This window comes from Phyllostomus hastatus, unplaced genomic scaffold, assembly GCF_019186645.2.
Source record: "Phyllostomus hastatus isolate PE091 unplaced genomic scaffold, TTU_PhHast_1.1 phas_scaffold_78, whole genome shotgun sequence".
NCBI lineage: Eukaryota > Metazoa > Chordata > Mammalia > Chiroptera > Phyllostomidae > Phyllostomus > Phyllostomus hastatus.
The window spans coordinates 71,015,257-71,032,557 of NW_025334041.1; the positions used below are offsets into that span (position 1 = coordinate 71,015,257).

The 17,301-nt window shown below is 51.1% G+C and overlaps 1 protein-coding gene and 1 pseudogene across 1 annotated transcript in view; both read right to left on the bottom strand.

Moving 5' to 3' along the window:
- Nucleotides 1–7,389: 7,389 nt before the first annotated feature.
- On the bottom strand, nucleotides 7,390–12,085 carry LOC123811280 (annotated as a pseudogene).
- Nucleotides 12,086–12,119: 34 nt separating this feature from the next.
- The window catches only part of CKAP2L (cytoskeleton associated protein 2 like), a 28,871-nt gene continuing 23,689 nt past the window's right edge, over nucleotides 12,120–17,301 (bottom strand). The window contains exons 7-9 of the mRNA XM_045827951.1: nucleotides 15,881–15,944; nucleotides 14,393–14,585; nucleotides 12,120–13,139 (exon numbers count right to left, since the gene is read on the bottom strand). Coding sequence (XP_045683907.1) covers nucleotides 12,914–13,139; nucleotides 14,393–14,585; nucleotides 15,881–15,944 — 483 coding nt within the window. The 3' untranslated portion in view covers nucleotides 12,120–12,913. The remainder of the gene's footprint in view (nucleotides 13,140–14,392; nucleotides 14,586–15,880; nucleotides 15,945–17,301) is intronic.

Here is a 17,301-nt window from a genome sequence, read left to right on the forward strand (position 1 = left end):
CAGCCTAATCCTGGGGAAGATCTGCTGCCTTGGCTTTGACACGGATTCCACTCTGGCCAGTAGGGAGGGTGGGAGCACAGGGCACTGGGGGTTTCAGCCCCAGAGTTTCTACTCCTTTTCCCACTGAGGGCTGTGGCCTGGGCTTCCCCCATCTTGGACATGCACATGCGCACACACATGCATGTGTGTTCACTTGCACTTCTGTCTTAAGGAGAAGATCCCGGAGGACCTGAAGAATTACATGGAGAAGGGTGTGGGTGGCCAAAGACCCAGGGTCATGACCAGGCCTGTCCCCTTGTCCCCTCATCCCCAGGGCAGTGGGGCTGCTCCCCTTCCCTGGCCTCCTCCCTCCAGATTTGGCCAGAGCCTGCACCTTGGCCTTGCTCTTGGACTTCCTGCCTGGATGGGGCCCCTTCCCAGAGGCTGAGACCTAAGAAGGGGCTCCCAGGGCACCTCTGGGAGGCAACGACCCGGGGAGTTGCTCTGCCTCTATTCCAGGAACAAATCCCTGCCCCACTGGGCAGGATGAAGGAGGCTGGGGAAGTGTTCCTGGCCACCACCAGCAGCTACAGCTACACCAGCGTGAGCGTGCATGGAGGAGTGGGGCCCTCATTTCCTTCCCAGCCCTGGGGGAAACTGAGACCCTGCATGGAACAGTGAGGGGCAGGGGAGAACTGAGACCCTGCCTGTTACCCCCACCATCTGGTTGGCATTTCGGGGTCAAATTTTTGGCCTTTCAAAAGAAAATCCTTGCCCTGACTGGTGTAGTTCAGTGGATTGAGTGCAGGCCTGCGAACCAAAGGGTCATGGGTTAGATTCCCAGTCAGGGCACATGCCTGGATTGCGGGCCAGATCCCCAGTAGGGGGTGCACAAAAGGCAACCACACATTGATGTTTCTGCCCCTTCCTTTCTCTCTTCCCTTCCCCTCACTTTAAAAATAACTAACTAACTAACTAAATAAATAAATAAATAAAATCTGTAAAAAATCCTAACCTGATATATGTTTATTGATTTTAGAGAGAGAGGAGGGGGGTGAAGGCAGAGGCATCAATACGAGAAAGAAACATTGATCGGTTTCCTCCCATACACACCCTGATGGAGGATCGAACCTGAGACCCAGGCATGTGACCTGACTAGGATCAAACCCACAACCTGTGTACGCCCTTGTGTACGGGCTATGTTCCAACCAACTAAGCCACCTGGCCAGGGTCAATTCTTGGCCTTTTAGGGTCTCAGTGGAATGAGCAAATTTCTTATCATTTTGCTCCTGTGGTCTCCAGTGGGGTGAGGGCAGAGGCCCCTGGCCTAGGCAAGCTGGGTACTCTGGCCTTTGCTTTGCCCCTGTCAGGCCATTATGCTTACCTGTTTGGCGCTGGTGAGGTGAGTGCCTCGTGCCTGGCTGGGTGGGCTGTGACAACGCCTGGGAGGGCTGGGGTGCTCAGGGCCTCTCATGCCCAGCTCTCCCTCAGAATAAGAACCAAGAGTGTGAGAGGGGTGTGTCACATGGGTGGGCCTCCCTGGAACCCTGCCCCAGGCCATGGCAGGAGGGGGAGGGGGGTCGGAGGAAATCAGAGGTTTGGGAAGGGGCTCGATGGGAAGGGGCTTGAGAGGGAGATAGTCTGTGGTGGGCCCGGGGGGTGGGGAGTGTGTGAGCCAGTGTCATGGGCTCCGACTCCATGGCTGTCAGGTGTCCCCGGGAACGGACTTTGCTGTGAGGAGCTCTGGAGGCTACTGCAGAGCCCACAAGGTATCTGACACCACTCCTCGCAGGTGTCTTTTCCTGTGCCTGTGGGGCTGGTGTGTTGGGGGCTAAGTGCCCTGGTTCTCATCTGGCTGGGAGGCAGGAGAGCATGGTAACAGGTTTGTGACTCGAGGCCTGGATGCCCTCAGTAGCCCAGGGCATGGCTGAGGTTGGGTGGGCGCAGGCCAGGCCGGGTGGGCAGGAACACCCGCTGGATGAGGATGTGTGGTCCGTGGCAGGATCAGGTTTTCCTGACTGGGTGCATGTCTGCATGCGCCCTTACGCCCACCCTGCAGGCTGAGGCCTCAGCTGGGCCCTGGAAGTCCTACTTAGATCTCGTTGCAGGGAATGGTGCAGGAGCCATTGCCCCCGTGACCTTGAGACCAGGCTGGGGGAGGGAGCCCACCATCAGGCTTGACTGTGGCTTGTCTCTGAGGCAGGAAACAGGGGAATCTATCAGGGCCCTTGGCCTCCCCTTCCTCCTATGCCTGTGATCACCCTTGCTGCCCCAGCCCTCGCGCTCCCTGACCAGTGCCCTCCGCTCCCACTAGGACTCAGGCGAGCTCTGTGTGGGCACCTACATGAGGCCCCATCAGCATTGTACTGTCTACTCGGGAGGTGCCAGATGCCACCCATCCCGTCCCTTGACTTGCGGCCCATGTCTCCAGCCTACCATCGGGACAGGGAAGGGTTGTGAGTAAGTCTGTCCTCCACCGTGGGCAAGGTTGTTGGACATGGTGTGTGAGTTTCTCAGAGTGCGAGGAAAGGACATCCTGTACGTTGGACACCACATCTTTGGGGACATCCTCAAGACCTGGGCTGGTGGGCTTCCTGGTGGTTCCTGAACTATCCCAGGAACTGGGCATCTGGGCCCGAGAGAAGGGTGAGCCCTGGGGCTGGGAACAGGTGAGGAGTTTGCCTCCAGCACAGAGGCTGTCCCATTGTCACTGTCCCCTCTCCTGTGGGGGGTTAGCAGTGACCACTGTCCCCTCTGATTCATGAGCAGATCTATTTTTATGCACCAGGAAACAGAGACCCAGAGAAGTTAAGCATCCTGCCTAAAGTCACACAGTCAGCAAGGACAGAACTGAGACTCAAACCCCTGTCTCCTGACTCCAGAGCAGGGAGAAGTTTCTGTGACCTGGGCTTCCTCCCGCACCTGACCCCCACCTCCCCACCTGCTCTGAGGGTGTGTAGTGAGTGGAAGGTACTCTCTCCACGCAGAACGACCTGAAGTATCCTTGGGGTCAGGAGTTGCTGTGAGCGCAAACAGTCACTGTGTGTGAGCTGGCCCCCTGACTGGCACCATACTTGTCCACGGGGCTTATGCTGTGCCTGCTGCTCTGGGCACAGTGTCACTGATGTGAGCAAGCAGGTGCCTAGGCCCCTGGTGACCCCTCGCCATCCTCACCACATAGCTCAGTGGGGCCTGGGGCAGACGAAGGGTGCAGGGCTGTCACTCACCTGACTGTCCCCATCCATTCTCAGAGTGGATAGAGGAGCTGAAGGGGCTGGACTTGCACCTGGCAGAGCTGCACTGGTGAGAGGCCTGTGTCCCCACGGGGAGCAGAGAGGGTGAGGGTGCTGGCCCACATGCAGGCCTGGCAGCTAGGTCCTGCCGTGACTGTCGGGAGTCAAAACCTGTTTCATGCTGTGCTTTCCTAGTGAACTGGACCCTGGAACTGCTTTCACCCCCTTGGGTCCACCCACACTGTGACCTCTAAGTCCTTCTTCCTAAGCCACCTAGCACGACTCAGGTCACCTGCCTCTCACACATATACACACACCCAACTCAGTGGCCCCACTGGGTGCGCCCACCCCCACGGGGTCAGGGCTGCTGTGCCTGCAGCTGGGAGGTCCAGTCACACACCGGAGCCATCATGGGCTGCAAGTCATCAGCTCCACCAAGAGGGAGATTTGGGTAAGAGCAGGTTACCCGTGAGGAGGGAACAGACCCCAGTGAGGAGTGGGGTGGGGGAATGGGAAAGTGGGGGTGGGATGGGTATGGGCCTCCCAGCTTTCTATCCCAGGCCCCAGCCCAGTCATCTGATTCTCCCAGCCTCCACGCACTTCCCCCTGACGTTGTCAGGCAGCGCCCTCTGCTGGCCCATGTTCCCAATGGCAGCAATGTGCTCTGCTGTGGGGTGATTTGTGGAACGTGGCTCCGTCTTCCAATTGCCACCATTACCGCTCCTTGAGAAGCACCTGCCTGCTGGGTGGGGCCTTCTGTGGGCGATGGGCAGCTGATCAGTGTCTGGAGTGGTCAGGCAAGGGGCCTGAGATGATGGGTCCTGGGAAGAGGAGGCAGGAAAACATCCTCTGTGGCTTACTGACCGGCCGCCAAGGACATTCAGGGCACCTGGCAGTCAGGGCCAGCTGGGGCCAACAGTGAAGAGTTTGAAGTGCTGTGTACCATGTGACCCTACCACAGCGGCAGGGTATGGGTCGGGCAGGGCTTGTCACCTTAATTTTGCAGAGGAGGAAACTGAGGCTCAGAGAGGAGAACAGCATGCTTTCCGTCACTCTGGGAGTAAATGTCGGACCAGTTATTTAAAAGCAAGGCCTAGTGACAAGGAGGGGCCAGTAGGGGGCAGCAGTGAGCCGGGTGCGGGCTTCTGCAAGCCTTCTGTGGGTGTGTCCGGGGTGGTCATTCTCCAGGGCCAGGCAGGTAGCGGCGAGGAAAACAGGGAGTGAGGCCCTTGGCAAAGTGCCGAGCCGCTCACCTCCCAGGGCCCCTGCCAGCCCGTCATGTGTGCGGCCACTGGGCTTGAGGAACGCAGCTCCTTCCCTGTAGTGGGTGAAGCCTCAGTGTCTCCGGTGACAGACCCAGGTGACAGACCCTGGCCAGCAGGTGGGCTTGCCCGTTGGTGACCCAGGCCCAGGCGTGATGGACTGTCTACCAGAGAGTCACACAGGAGCTGGACCTGTGCTAAGGCGCCATGGGTAGCCTTTCCCCTGCAGTTTCTGACAGCTACTCTTGTCCAGACAGCCGACTGGCTGTGCAGACCGCTACATGGTCGTCTGCCTCCACCTCTTGCTCTGCCTGCTCAGCTCGCTGTACTGGGAGGCCCTGGAGCTGGTGGGTCCCTTCAGAACTTCCCCACGACCCTGACATTCCACTCCGGAAGGACCCCGTGGGCCCCAGCCTCTGCTGGGGAAGATTTCCTCATGCCAGCCTCATCACTGCTTTAAACTGAGACCACAGCATCTTGTTATTCTGTAGTGGACGTGATGATGGCAGCTTCAGGAGGAAGGCTACAGTTGGTCCCTCTCCCCACAGTCCACACATGGGAACTGCGGAGGGACATACGAAGCACCAGATGCGCCAGTGACTGCTGCAGCCGATCTTCCCCTGGAGACCACTAAGGAGCAGAGGCATGGTCAGAGCCACGCTGAGCAGGCAGGGACTTCTTCCAGCCAAGTGGCATTGTTTTCATCTTACAAGATGTGGCGTCTGAGGTCAAGGACCTGGACCTGGACCGATTTTCGGGACTCCTGCCTGCTTCCCGTGCTTCCCTCAGCTGACCACATGGTTGAGGAAAGGTATGCCTGAGTGTCTCCTATGTTTCCTGCACTGGGCTCAGTGCTTTCTTCTGCTTAGTGCTCCAAAGAACCTTGCACACTGGTCTCCTTATCTTGGTTTCACCATTGACAAAAGGGACGTGCAGAGGGATATGTAATTCAATGTCATGCTGCTGGCAGATGAAAGCCAGGATTTGGACCTAGTGCTATTGACCTCAAGGGACTCTCTCTATCACCCACACCACACTGCCACATGCTGGGGACTGAGTTGTCACAGTGCAGCCTCATCTATCTCTGGGCTTCCAGGTGAGTAGGAATGGAGAATTCTTGAGGGCAAAGCCGAGGGTCTGGGCAGAGTTCTCTGTGCCACCAGACGTTGCTGCTAAAATAAAGACCAGAGGGTGGTGAAGGAAACAGGGAAGAACCAAGTGAAATAGGTAAAGAAACTGGCTTTTCCCAAAATAAAATAAAGTAAAATATTTAGGGAACCAACAGTGACAGGAAGGAAACCAGGACTCAAAGCAACAATCTGGAACAAAAGGACAAAAAATAAACATCCAACCAGAACAGAATGAAGAAACAAGAATTCAGAAAAGTGAAGAGAGTCTTACAAACCTCTGGGACAACCTGAAATGTTCCAATATCCAAATTATAGGTGTGCCAAAAGGAGAAGAACAACAGCAAGAAATTGAAAACTTATTTGAACAAATAATGAAGGAAAACTTCCCTAATCTGGTGATGGAAATAGACTTCCAGGAAGTCCAGGAAGCTCAGAGAGTCTGAAAAAGGGTTGAACCCAAGGAAGCACACACCAAGGCACATCATAATTAAGTTACCCGAATTAAAGACAAAGAGAAAATCCTACAAGCAGCAAGGGGAAAGGAGACAGTTACCTACAAAGGAGTGCCCATCAGACTCAGCTGATTTTTCCAAAGAAACCTTGCAGGCAAGAAAGAGCCAGAAAGATGTATTTGAAGTCATGAAAGGCAAGGACCTACATTCAAGATTGCTCTATCCAGCAAAGCTATCATTTAGAATGGAAGGGCAGATAAAGTGCTTCCCAGATAAGGTCAAGTTAAAGGAGTTCCTCTTCACCAAGCCCTTATTATATGAAATATTAAAGGGACTTATCTAAGAAATAGAAGATAAAAAACTATGAACAGTGAAATGACAACAAACTCACAACTATCAACAACTGAACCTAAAAAAAAACCCCCCAAAAAACAAGCAAAAACCTCCAAAACAAAAACTAAGCAAACAACTAGAACAGGAACAGAATCAGAGAAATGGAGATCACAAGGAGGGTTATCAGTGGGGAGGGGGAGGGGAAGAATGGCGGGGGGAAGGTACAGGGAATAAACAGCATAATTAGTAGGCATAAAATAGATGGGGAGAGGCCAAAAATAGTATAGGAAACAGAATTCAAAAAGCTTACATGTTGGGAGTAAAAGAGAGAAAACTACTTGAACAATGATTAAAATTAAAAAAGCTTATATGTACAACCCATGGACATGAACTAAGAGGGGGGCAATGAGGAAAGGTTGGGGGGTGCAGGGCAGAGGGGGGATAAAGGGAGAAAATTGGGAAAACTGTAATAGCATAATCAATAAACTATACTTAAAAAATACCTTTCATTGGGGCACTGGGTCCGACAGGGACAAGAACCAAGGCTCTAAGCCCAGATCCGCAGTTCTGCTCAGCCGGGCCCAGCTGACCGTCTTGGTGCCTTGCTCCCTTCCTGCCTACTTTTGGCTGAGCCATCCTAACCCATCCCTGCTGTGGGAGAGGTTGCAGAACTACCAGGGCAGGACTCCTGCTTTCCACCCCTTTGCCTCATGTGCTGCCTGAGCTCCTTCGGCCTGAGATTCTGGCTGTCATGAGCGGCAGGCTGGCTCCTGTGGCTACCCTGGCAGCCTTGGGGCTTGTGTTTAAAGTGTCTCTCTCCTAAGTTCCCTTTAGCTGGTGTTTACTGAGCTACTTTCCCATCCCAACCAGCAGAGGGCTGCACACACTCCCGTCAGCAGCTGGGGCTTCTCTGGGGGTGCATGGCTTGGCTTCCTTGCCCCTCATCTCCATCCCAGCCCAGAGGAGGGCATTTGGCACCTTTTGTACCCCTGTCTGGGAGTCACTGTGTGAGCTCGGGAGGAGAGGGTCCATACCGGTTTTCTCTGTTCCTGACAAAACACAGAGAGCGTCGAGGGCCAGGGGAGCTGCGCTGAGGCTGGCTGAGTCCTGCACCCGGGTTGGCACCATGGGTTGTCCTCTGCTCGAGATATTCTTCAGATAAAAGGAAAAGTATGGAAGAAGAAAAAGCACCCTGTCGATATCTCCTAGATGTGACAGATTTGGAGCCAAGAACACTTCTTTTAGGGGGAGAAAGCACTGCTTAGTCTGGAAGCTGTCGCCTGGCCTTTGAGCCACTGGAAATGTATGTAACAAGTTCCCTGATAGCATAATGTTTCACATGCAATTTTTTAATGCACATTTCTTTATTTCTCTTTCTTTTTTTGTGAATTGTATTTTAATTATTATTTAAGTACAGTTTTCTGTCCTTTACTCCCTCTTTTTTTGAAATGGAAGAAATTTTATTGGGTGAGGGAATTTGTGGGAGGCATAAGTGCTGGACACTGGGCCATACTTGAGGTACAGTCTCTGTGTGGACCCACCAGTGAAGCCCCTGGCATGGACAAAGATGCAGCCAGGTGTGCCATGGACCTGGGCCTGGGCCTCTTCCCAAAGATGCACCATGGCACGGCAGGGGGCAGCCTGCCCTGGCATGAATGGAGAGCTCCTTGGGCACACACTGCACTGGCCACTGCTCAGCCTGGTTAGTGTAGCTAACAAAGGCGTGGTTACTGGGGGTGACAGACCGGATTCCAGGTGATAGAGGTGCTCCTACCAGGGGCATCCATCTTTTGCCAGTTCCATTATCTCCCCACTTGGGTCCATCTGGAATTGCTGGGCCAGGGCCTCTTCCAGCGAGGCCTGCGCTGGCAGCCAGCTGTGCTGGTTGATGTCTAGCCTCTGCAGAAATTCCTCTTGACCCCTCCTCGGTGTGCTAGTTGGGCTGGTTCCAGATGGGTTCTGCTGGGCAACCCCCTCCCTCAGTGCAGGGGTCGGCTCTATCCAGGATATCCCACTGGGAGGTCACATTCCCCGCTGCAACCACTTCCTCCATGAAGTTCTCATACATCTTGTCAGAGGGCGCCACCCTGCTGTCTCCTTTGCTAGTGCCCAGCAGCTGGGCCAGCAGCTTGTGCCCGAAGGGCAGGTAGATGAGTCCAGTGCTGCTCAGCTTGGTCGATCATGGCTTTCCAGGGTATAGGAAGCTCATGGTCTCTGTGAACGACCTCTGGGGATGCTAATATCTGTTTCTCTGAGGATTGTACTCACCACCCATGTCTATCACAATGTCGCAAAAACCCAGTTTTGGGGGGTCCCGGGTCTGCACTATCTTTGCATCCCTGCACACTGGAAGAGGCCTAGCAAGGTGAATGCCAGGGCCTCATCACAGTGGACCCTGCCCTCGTGCATCCTGGTTCTGGGGGTGCCATGAGGCTGCTTTGGGTAGTTTGGAGGGCAGGAAAGACTCCAGGCTGAGCATGCTGTTCAGGACATGGAGGGGTGGCAGCAGCAACAGTAGGGGGAGGAGACCACACAGGAAGCAACTGGTATGTGTAGCTTCCCCTGCACGCAAGAGGGCTCCCTGCACATTTATTTAAAAAATAGCATTTCTGTGCACTCTTGATTCTATTACTGGTGATAACAATAATACCTGATTGGCTGTAGATGACCTCATTCTAGGTCACTAGGAAGACAATAAATGCGATAGCTCAGATGTCCTTGAACTTAAGGCATTGAAACATGTAAGTCATGCTCGTGATTTAAAACGTGATCGTTACTTCGGTAGGTGCTGCTCTGTGTGGTATTAAACCCCAGCCTATCCTTGTTCTGATGGCACTGTCACTTGTTAGTGGCATCATCTGGGATACACAGAGGCTTAGGATGAGTGCATCTGCGTTTGAAATGACAAAAGAAAACTCTTGAAGGAACAGGTCTGTGGCATAGCTTACTGGTGGCATTTTGGTGGATGAACCAGGGACACATTTGGCATATCTGAAGACAGAAAAGGGGCAACAGCCAGGTGCTCTGAGCTCAAGGTCAAGTGTGACATCTGCACGTCAGGTTTGGAGCCACTGAGGCCTTTCCTTTGTCCTGGGCTCCCTGGGCCTGCCCAGGCGGGGACCATGTGTCCCTGGCCTGTGTCTTTGAATACTAGATTCCCACTCACTGGTACAGGGTGGCATTTTATCAGGGGAGACCAAAGGTCCCGCTTTTCTGCAGAGGCACCGTAATATGTTCAGTAGCTTAATCTACAAAAATCAACTCTTCGAATTCCCTCTTGGGGTAGAGAATGCAGGAGGGGTGCGGGGGACGAAGAGCCTGGCAAAGCAGCCTGAGGGGCTCTGAAGAAAAGTGGGTACAGTGCAGACGAGCAGGAGGGGAAGCTGTGGGAGCAAGGGGAGAGGGGGCAGAGGCTGTTTCCCAGGCTTCCCTGAGCTTTCCCTGCCTCTTCTCCTTAAACTTGTTCTTCCTCAGGTCTCAAGGGGCCTCCCACCTCCCTGAGGGCGCCAGTTCCCTCTCTTAGTCCCTCTCCCAGGAACCTTTTTCTCAGGATTGTCACACCTTTACACTTGTGATTCTTTAACATGCATCCTCACTAGACTTCTGGCTCCCTGAGGTCAGGTCACTTGGCTCATCATTGTATCTCTGGCATCTGCACCCACAGTGTCCTGTGTTTTACTGAGGGAACTGCGACACCTGGTCTATTACCCTGGGCCAGCTTGTGGAAGTGCAGGGGACAGGGTGTGCCTTCCACTGCCTTTCCCCTCTCCCCTGGCTGCAGTGTGGTGGTGGCCAGCGGCCATCCTGGGCTGTGAGGAGGGCAGAACCGCGGCAGGCAAGCTGGGCCTGACACCATGAGCTCTGGGCTGTCTCCCACGGACTGTGGACAGGGGGATGCATCTCTGTGAGCCCAGTCCTGAGCAGTCAGAAAAAGAACAGAGAGGCACACTGGGGTGTTGATCTCACAGTACACAGGTGATCAGGTGCCCATTTGTATAACAAATGACAGTTTGGTAAATCAGGGACAGTTTAAGAATTTCTCAGTTGGCTCTTTCCTCATCACCACCCTAAGCCCTCATTTCTTACCTTAGAAACAGAAACTCAAAACTCTGGATTTGGAGCCTGGCAGCTCTGTCACTTTGCCAACTACTCTGCTTCCACACCTGCGTCATAAGGCTCTCGTGAGGATGCAGTGAAACGACCCTCACTGACGCAGCCAGAGCTTACCCTGAACAAGTCTCCTGTCCCACTGCGGGAGTGCCAGTTGGGGCTTCCCCTGGTAACTAACAGAACCCTAAATTAAACTGCATAGGACAAGGGAATTCATTGCCTCTCATCATTGGAAAGTCCAGGTTTTAGCTCGGGGATTGAATGAAGGTCTGGACGTAACCACATTCTCTCTAGCTCATGTCTGTTCTCTGTTGGCATTATTTTCTGGCAGGTTTATCCTACATGTTTATAAGACAGCTGAACCCAAACTCAATCTCCATCTTTTCAGCAACTCTATCAGGAAGTGTCTTTCCAACAAAAGTCTGGGAAGGAATCTCACTGGTTCTGACATGGCCCCGTCCTCCAGCCAGGCCCACTGGCCAGGAGATGCTGGGCTCTAGCCAGCCGGACCTGGGTCCTGTGCTCACCCTGTGGTGCAGCCCATACCCATTAAACTGTGGACTGTGAGTGGGAGAGGTGGGCCTAGGAGACTGGGGTGGTTTCATGAGGACCATGTGCAGGGCAAGCAAGAACAGATGTTTCACAGCAGCCAGCAGACACTGACGAGTGTGCACCGTCGTTCTGTACAGTGACACCAGCACACAGCCCTCCTCATTCACCCTCCTTTAAACCGCCCCTCCGCTCAGTGTGCCAAGAAGCCATCCCTACACAACGTCAGAATTGATTTCTGCCAAGGCCCCACCTCTGTCACAACCCCACAAACTTCTTCCTGTGACCAGAGCCTGTCTTCTTCCTGCCCACTCTCCCTCCCTCCCCCTCCATTTCTAGGGACAGCTGTTTATGAAACAGCAGTCATGAGACTCTACAAGGTTCCAGGACGAGGGTGGTTTTCTGCAGCTGCTGAGCTATACACATCCATACCTTTTTGTATCAGGTGCTCAAAATCTCCAGTCCATCACTTTGAGCTATTAGTTACAGTGGTTTTGAGAAAAACTGTCAAATCACCAGAGGCCTGTGTGGGGGTGGGGCCAGGTGGCAGGGGCGGACCATTCTGGAAGCCAAAGAAAGGGGGAATGTGTGACGATGGTGGTGCATGCCCATGGCCCATCCTGAGGACCCGGTCAGTGGGAGGAAGTGGGTGCTGATCCCTGAGATGAGGACACTTCTAACTCGGAGGGGCCTGCTTCAGCCTCTGCCCCATCTTAAGTATCGGTGTTCAGTTTCTCGGACCCCCATCCCAGGTCCTGTGATCTCTGAGCAGCCCTGGGGGCATTCGGGGGAGTCACAGGCAAAAGGGAGGGAAGGGCTGGCTGTGTGTTCCTGGATCTGGGCTGGGCAACAATCTACTTCTTACTGAAACTTAGTCTATTCGCATTACAGTCTTACAGCTCCTTCTTGGGAACCTTATTATAAATGACCCCGATGATCAAGGTGAGCTCTGCAGGGTAGTCGGGGTCCCGAGAGGCCTCGGGAGCGGCCTGTTGTTGTTTCCCCAGACAGGCCCCTAATTCTCTAGGCCAAGCCATCATGCTGGTGTTTGAAATAAGGTAAATGAAGAAGCAGGAAAAAAAATTTTAATACTCTTTTAGTTAATACCTAAATATTACATAGTGATTTTGACTTTCCCTTCCCAAGAGCTGCTGGCCAGAGAGGAGGACAGGCAGCCTGCAGAGTGTGCGGCTTCCCCGGCAGCGCAGGGAACTGAAGTGCGGGAGCAAGCGCCCCTCCCCACCCGCTCCTTGTTTTTATTTAAAGTGTTTCTGAATAACAAATGCAAACACTAGGTTTGGATATGAAAAGCTAGGTTACCATCCCAATTCAGGATTGCTTCACTAGGACAACTAGTACAGAAAGGACGTGAATGACCCCTCACCACAAGGACACGGTGACAGAAGGCAAAGGTCACATGTAAGTCATATGTGATCTCCGAGCAAAGGCATACCGAGTATAAACTCATCTGTAAAACAGGGGACTTGGCCAGGTGGCCCGCCATGTCCCATCCGCTCTAAGCTCAGATGGTCTGTGCTGGGAGGACTTCCTTGTCTGCTAAGGTGGGTGCAGGAAGGAAGAGCGGTTACACTATGGCACCCGGCCCCCAATATCCTTACCATACTTGTGGGGTAAATTCACACTCCACAGTGTGAAATTTCTGCATGCTGCTAAACTGGCAAACTACAACTTTAAACAAAAAAGCCAAAGGCCTGTCTGTGGGATACGTGGTTTGAGAGCGAGCCCTGCGAGCTGCTGTCCAAGTCCAGAGTCTGCGTCCGTGACAGCTCCTGGGCATTTGGATGAGGGCATCTCTTGTCTCACGGAGGACCTGAAATACCTCTTTAATAAAAATCACCCAGAAATTATGATTCAAGGATTTGAAACCCTAACGTTATAGGCAAAGCCTCATTTTTACGGAATACGAAACACTCTGTTTCCTCCACTTCTAACAGCTCATTGAGAGAAGACACCACCAAGTCGTGGTCCTGCAGCATTTCCGGGTAGCGGGTCACGGCTCGCTCGATCCGCACCGACCGCCGCACAGGAGTGATCAGCTTCATGTCCTGCACCTCTGGCATCCCACTTATTCTGAGAGACAACAAGGGGAGCACGAAAAACTCGATCATGTCTTTTGAAACTGCACTTATTCTTTATTTTTCTTATTCCATTAATAAAACACGATAGACTTTTAAATGTAGGTTAATTCAGGAGTTACGTCTAGAGCAGCTCTCACCCTAAGGTGGCCTTTCCCTGACCGTCAGAATGAACCGGTGGTGTCCACCTGCTCTCAGATGGGGTGAGGAGACGAAGTTACTGAACGGAGTGTAAAGTGTGGCTTTTATATTTGCAGTGAACTACTTGGCACTTGGTGTTTATTCCATAAACTTTCAAAAGAATGGACAGGTTTTTGAGGAGAGTGGGCCTAACATCAAATGGGATTGGACTAATAAAAACTAAGATTTTTTCTAGCTTTGACAGTAAATTAAATTGAAACAAACTGGGCACCTTCCCTGTAAATTTTGAAGTGTTCCAATAAAAAGTAGCCTTGAGGAGAGGCTGCAGACACAGGCCCAGGCAGTGACCCCGCTCTTCGCGCCACGAGACCACTGGCTGCAGGGGCCTGCGTGTAGCCAGCGGCCCGGCCTGCCCCTACTCGTGAGCTGACTGTGGTGGGGACAGGCCCAGTCTGAGAGGAGGTTAGGACTGGAAAAGGCCTGGTGCTCCTGCCTGGAAGAGTCCCCTTTCAAGATCAAGAACAGAGATTCATGTTACATTAATGTTTAGAAAATGACAAGGATACCCTGACACTGTTCCTTAAATTACTCTGGAGTCTGCCTTAAACTTACACTTGTTAAAAAGCCAGACGATACTCTGAGAGGTCTGTAACCGTACACACCCAACCGCCCTCCCTGTTCTTATGGGGTCGCTCACTGCCCCTCCTCTGCACCACTATAGAGGTGGCCTTGTTGGCATTTGTGCTCCGCCCACCCACCCAATCTGTGCTAGGCTATAGGGAAAGGAGGGTGGGGTCTGCAAGTGCGGGACCAGTGAGGGTGAAGCAGAACCCACTCCAAACTGACCCGACTCCAGCAGCACCTCCTTTGCTGCAGGCCAGTTCTCCTGCGGACTGTGGGAGGGGGTGGTGAGGGTGCAGAGAAAGGGCAGAGATCTCCATCCATACCAACCCTCCCCTCACCCGCAGCTCCTTCCCTTAATGCCAAGATTGGATTAGACCACCTGGTCCTCCTGTGAGGCAGAAGGTACCCAAACGTTGCTGGTACTTGGATCTGTGGACACGAACTGGACCTGTGAGCATGAAGCTGGCTGTAGAGTGTGCTTACCTGGGGATGGGAGCAACCTGCAATTTGATACCAGGGTGATTATCCTCTTCTGCTTTGGTTATTTGGGGTGTTGCTGGAAATTGTTCCCCATTTTTTGGAGAAAGACAAGACTTTCTTCCAGATTCCATGTCCCTGGCCAGCTCTTCTGTGGATGTTATATTAGTTTCAGCGACTACAGAATTAGAGGTAATTCCTGTGTATGCAAGGTCAAGAAGGAAAGCAAGATTTAACTATTTAGTACTTAACCAAACCTATATGATGATTTCCTCATTGACTCCAGATAGTAAAAAAGATAAAATGATTGGAAGTGGGACTTACAACCTGTTTTGTTGCTAAGCCCCGCAGCAGTGCCCTGCTGCGCCAGGCTGCCCCTGGACCAGGACCCCACCCCCATCAGCCTCTTTGAACATAGCCCCAGTCACTTATTCACTCTCCAGAGAGCTAGCTCTCTGAGGGACCAATCACTGACCTTTTACCTTTACACCATACCCTGGGGGCCATTTCTCTTGACCTACTAGGGTGAACTCACTTGACTCGATCCCCTCCTTACCCAAGATGACCACATGGCTATCGCCTTGGACAGTGGGTGACAAAAAGTCTTGTGTTAACCCAATCTGCATGCTAGACTGACCACAATAACCAAAATAAAAGGAAGGAAATTAGACTGAGACAGGGAGATAGTGTGACAGAGGCTGAGACCCCGAGAGGTCAATAGGCAGTGAACAAGCAGTAAGACATGGATTCCTGTCTCCTCTTTTTATCCTTTGAAGAATATTGCCATATATTATAAACAAAATTTGAATTTTAGCATCATTCCTAGTAAGAGTGCTACTCAGCATAACTATTGTGTAACCTTATTCTCAAAATGCGTTAGTAGCTATAATTTCACATGACTGTTCCCCAAAGTTAAATCTACTCTCTTAGAAAAAAAAGATTTGTCACCTTCTAAATTCATAAAAATAATCCATTTTCTCTTCTGAGGGTAGCTTGTTTTCTTTCTGCTCACAGAACAAACACTAGAAGCAATTACAATGGGCCACTCACTGTATCAGTACAGTGTTTCCCACAGAAGAGTCCTCTAGAGGTTCTGACAACGACAGGATGCTGACCTCACAGCAGAGTCCTGCCACGGCTACTTTTAAAGAGATAATGTGAATTTAGATGTAAAAGCGTTGGTGGGTTTGTTATGAGTAAACATGACTTAAGCTGAGGCACTTCTCCCTTCTGCCTCTGAAGAGCCACTTGTCTTCTGTAACCTGGGACTCCTGGGGAGCAGGACACTCTTGTCCAGGCTGCTCGGTGCTGAGCAGTGTGTTTGCTGGTAACGACAAAAGTCAGTCAGCTGATGGTGCTGGCTGAGAGGCCCAGACCACAGAAGCCAAGGGAGAGGGGCATTTCAGAGGACTTCTTTTCTTTTTCCTAGGTGTTCCTCAGTGACTTTTACTTGTATCACTAAGGGGAATGACTTTAAATACAAAATAGCAGTACCGTCTCTGGTTCTGTTTGGGTCTTGCAAAATATTAAGAACAACTTCTCGTAAGTCTTGTATTGGCTGGAAGGAAGGAAGGAAAAGACATGAACAGTATTAAAAACATTCCTGAAAAAAATAATCTAAGAAACTCTGTATAACATCAAATGAACTTCCTTATGTAATAAAAATGTTTGCTTTTTTAAATCTCTTGTCTAAATATAAATAACATTTAAAAAATTTCAAACTTATAGCTTTGTGAGAAAAATAAAGGAGCAAATAAAATGGTGGTTAAATGCTGCAAAGTTCAACTTTAACGGAAAGATGAATTGATGGAAAATTGTCTACAATGAAATTTCTCTAAAGCAAATTTACTTTCTTATTGACTCATGTGATCCCATTGAAGATGTGCTGCCACATAAAGATCCTGGCCCAAGGAGATGAAGACAGCTGTCTAGGAAATGTGGCATACATTTTAAGAATTCTCTTAGTTAATTTTGGTTTTTATCATAAAAGTCATATACCTCATTACAACAAAAAAATTAACAATAGGTCAAGCTTCAAAGACATCACCCATAATCTCATCACTCAAATACAATCTTTAGTTAGCATTTCAGGCAATTTTCTCCCAGCCTTCTCATTCTTTCAGCTTTTATTTCGGAATATAACTAAAAAAAATTACAAAAAAGTAATTTTTCTGCAAAGTTAGCTGAGAGCACCTTCCTTTTCCAAGGCAGGAAAGCCAGGCACTCGGGCAGCACATCACAAATGAGCTGCACATTCTCACAGGAGCGCTGCACCGGGGGCTGGTCTGCTGACCTGAATTCCGTATCGCATAAATAATAGGTATAAACTGACAACAGAACAGAAAAGCAAAAGTATCCATACATTTTTATAAAATCTAAAATGCTTGAAGCTGAAGGAAATGGAAAGAATTATACAGAATATATTGTAAAGAACCTGAATTAAAATATTCGTCAAGTGTACTTTATGTTTTTATGAGCTTCTAGTTAAAGATGATGGATTAGAAAAAGATTTGTTTCTAATCCCTCCTGAAACTCTGATTTAAAACAAGGGATTAAAAGGAGGAAATAACTACAAAAATCAGGAGAGAAGAAACAGCAACAAGATTTTGGAAGCTGGAATGTCAAAGGAAGCCATAACCAACTGGATTAACTTGAAAGAATCAACTTCAAAGCTGGCGGTGTGGCCAAGAAATAACCTGATCCAACCCCAGGGCCTCTGAAAGGCTCAGGGATGGATGGTGGGCAGGATCAGGAGGACCCTTGAGCATCTGTTCAGAGAGCAGCCAGGTCTCCCAGCCCACCCTGCACCCTGAGCTCCATGGAGCCTGGTGCCTGTGCCCCACCCCAAACAGAACACGGGGTACCTTCTCCAAGGGTCTGGGGAGCATCCTGCATGACAAAGGGTGGGGACACTT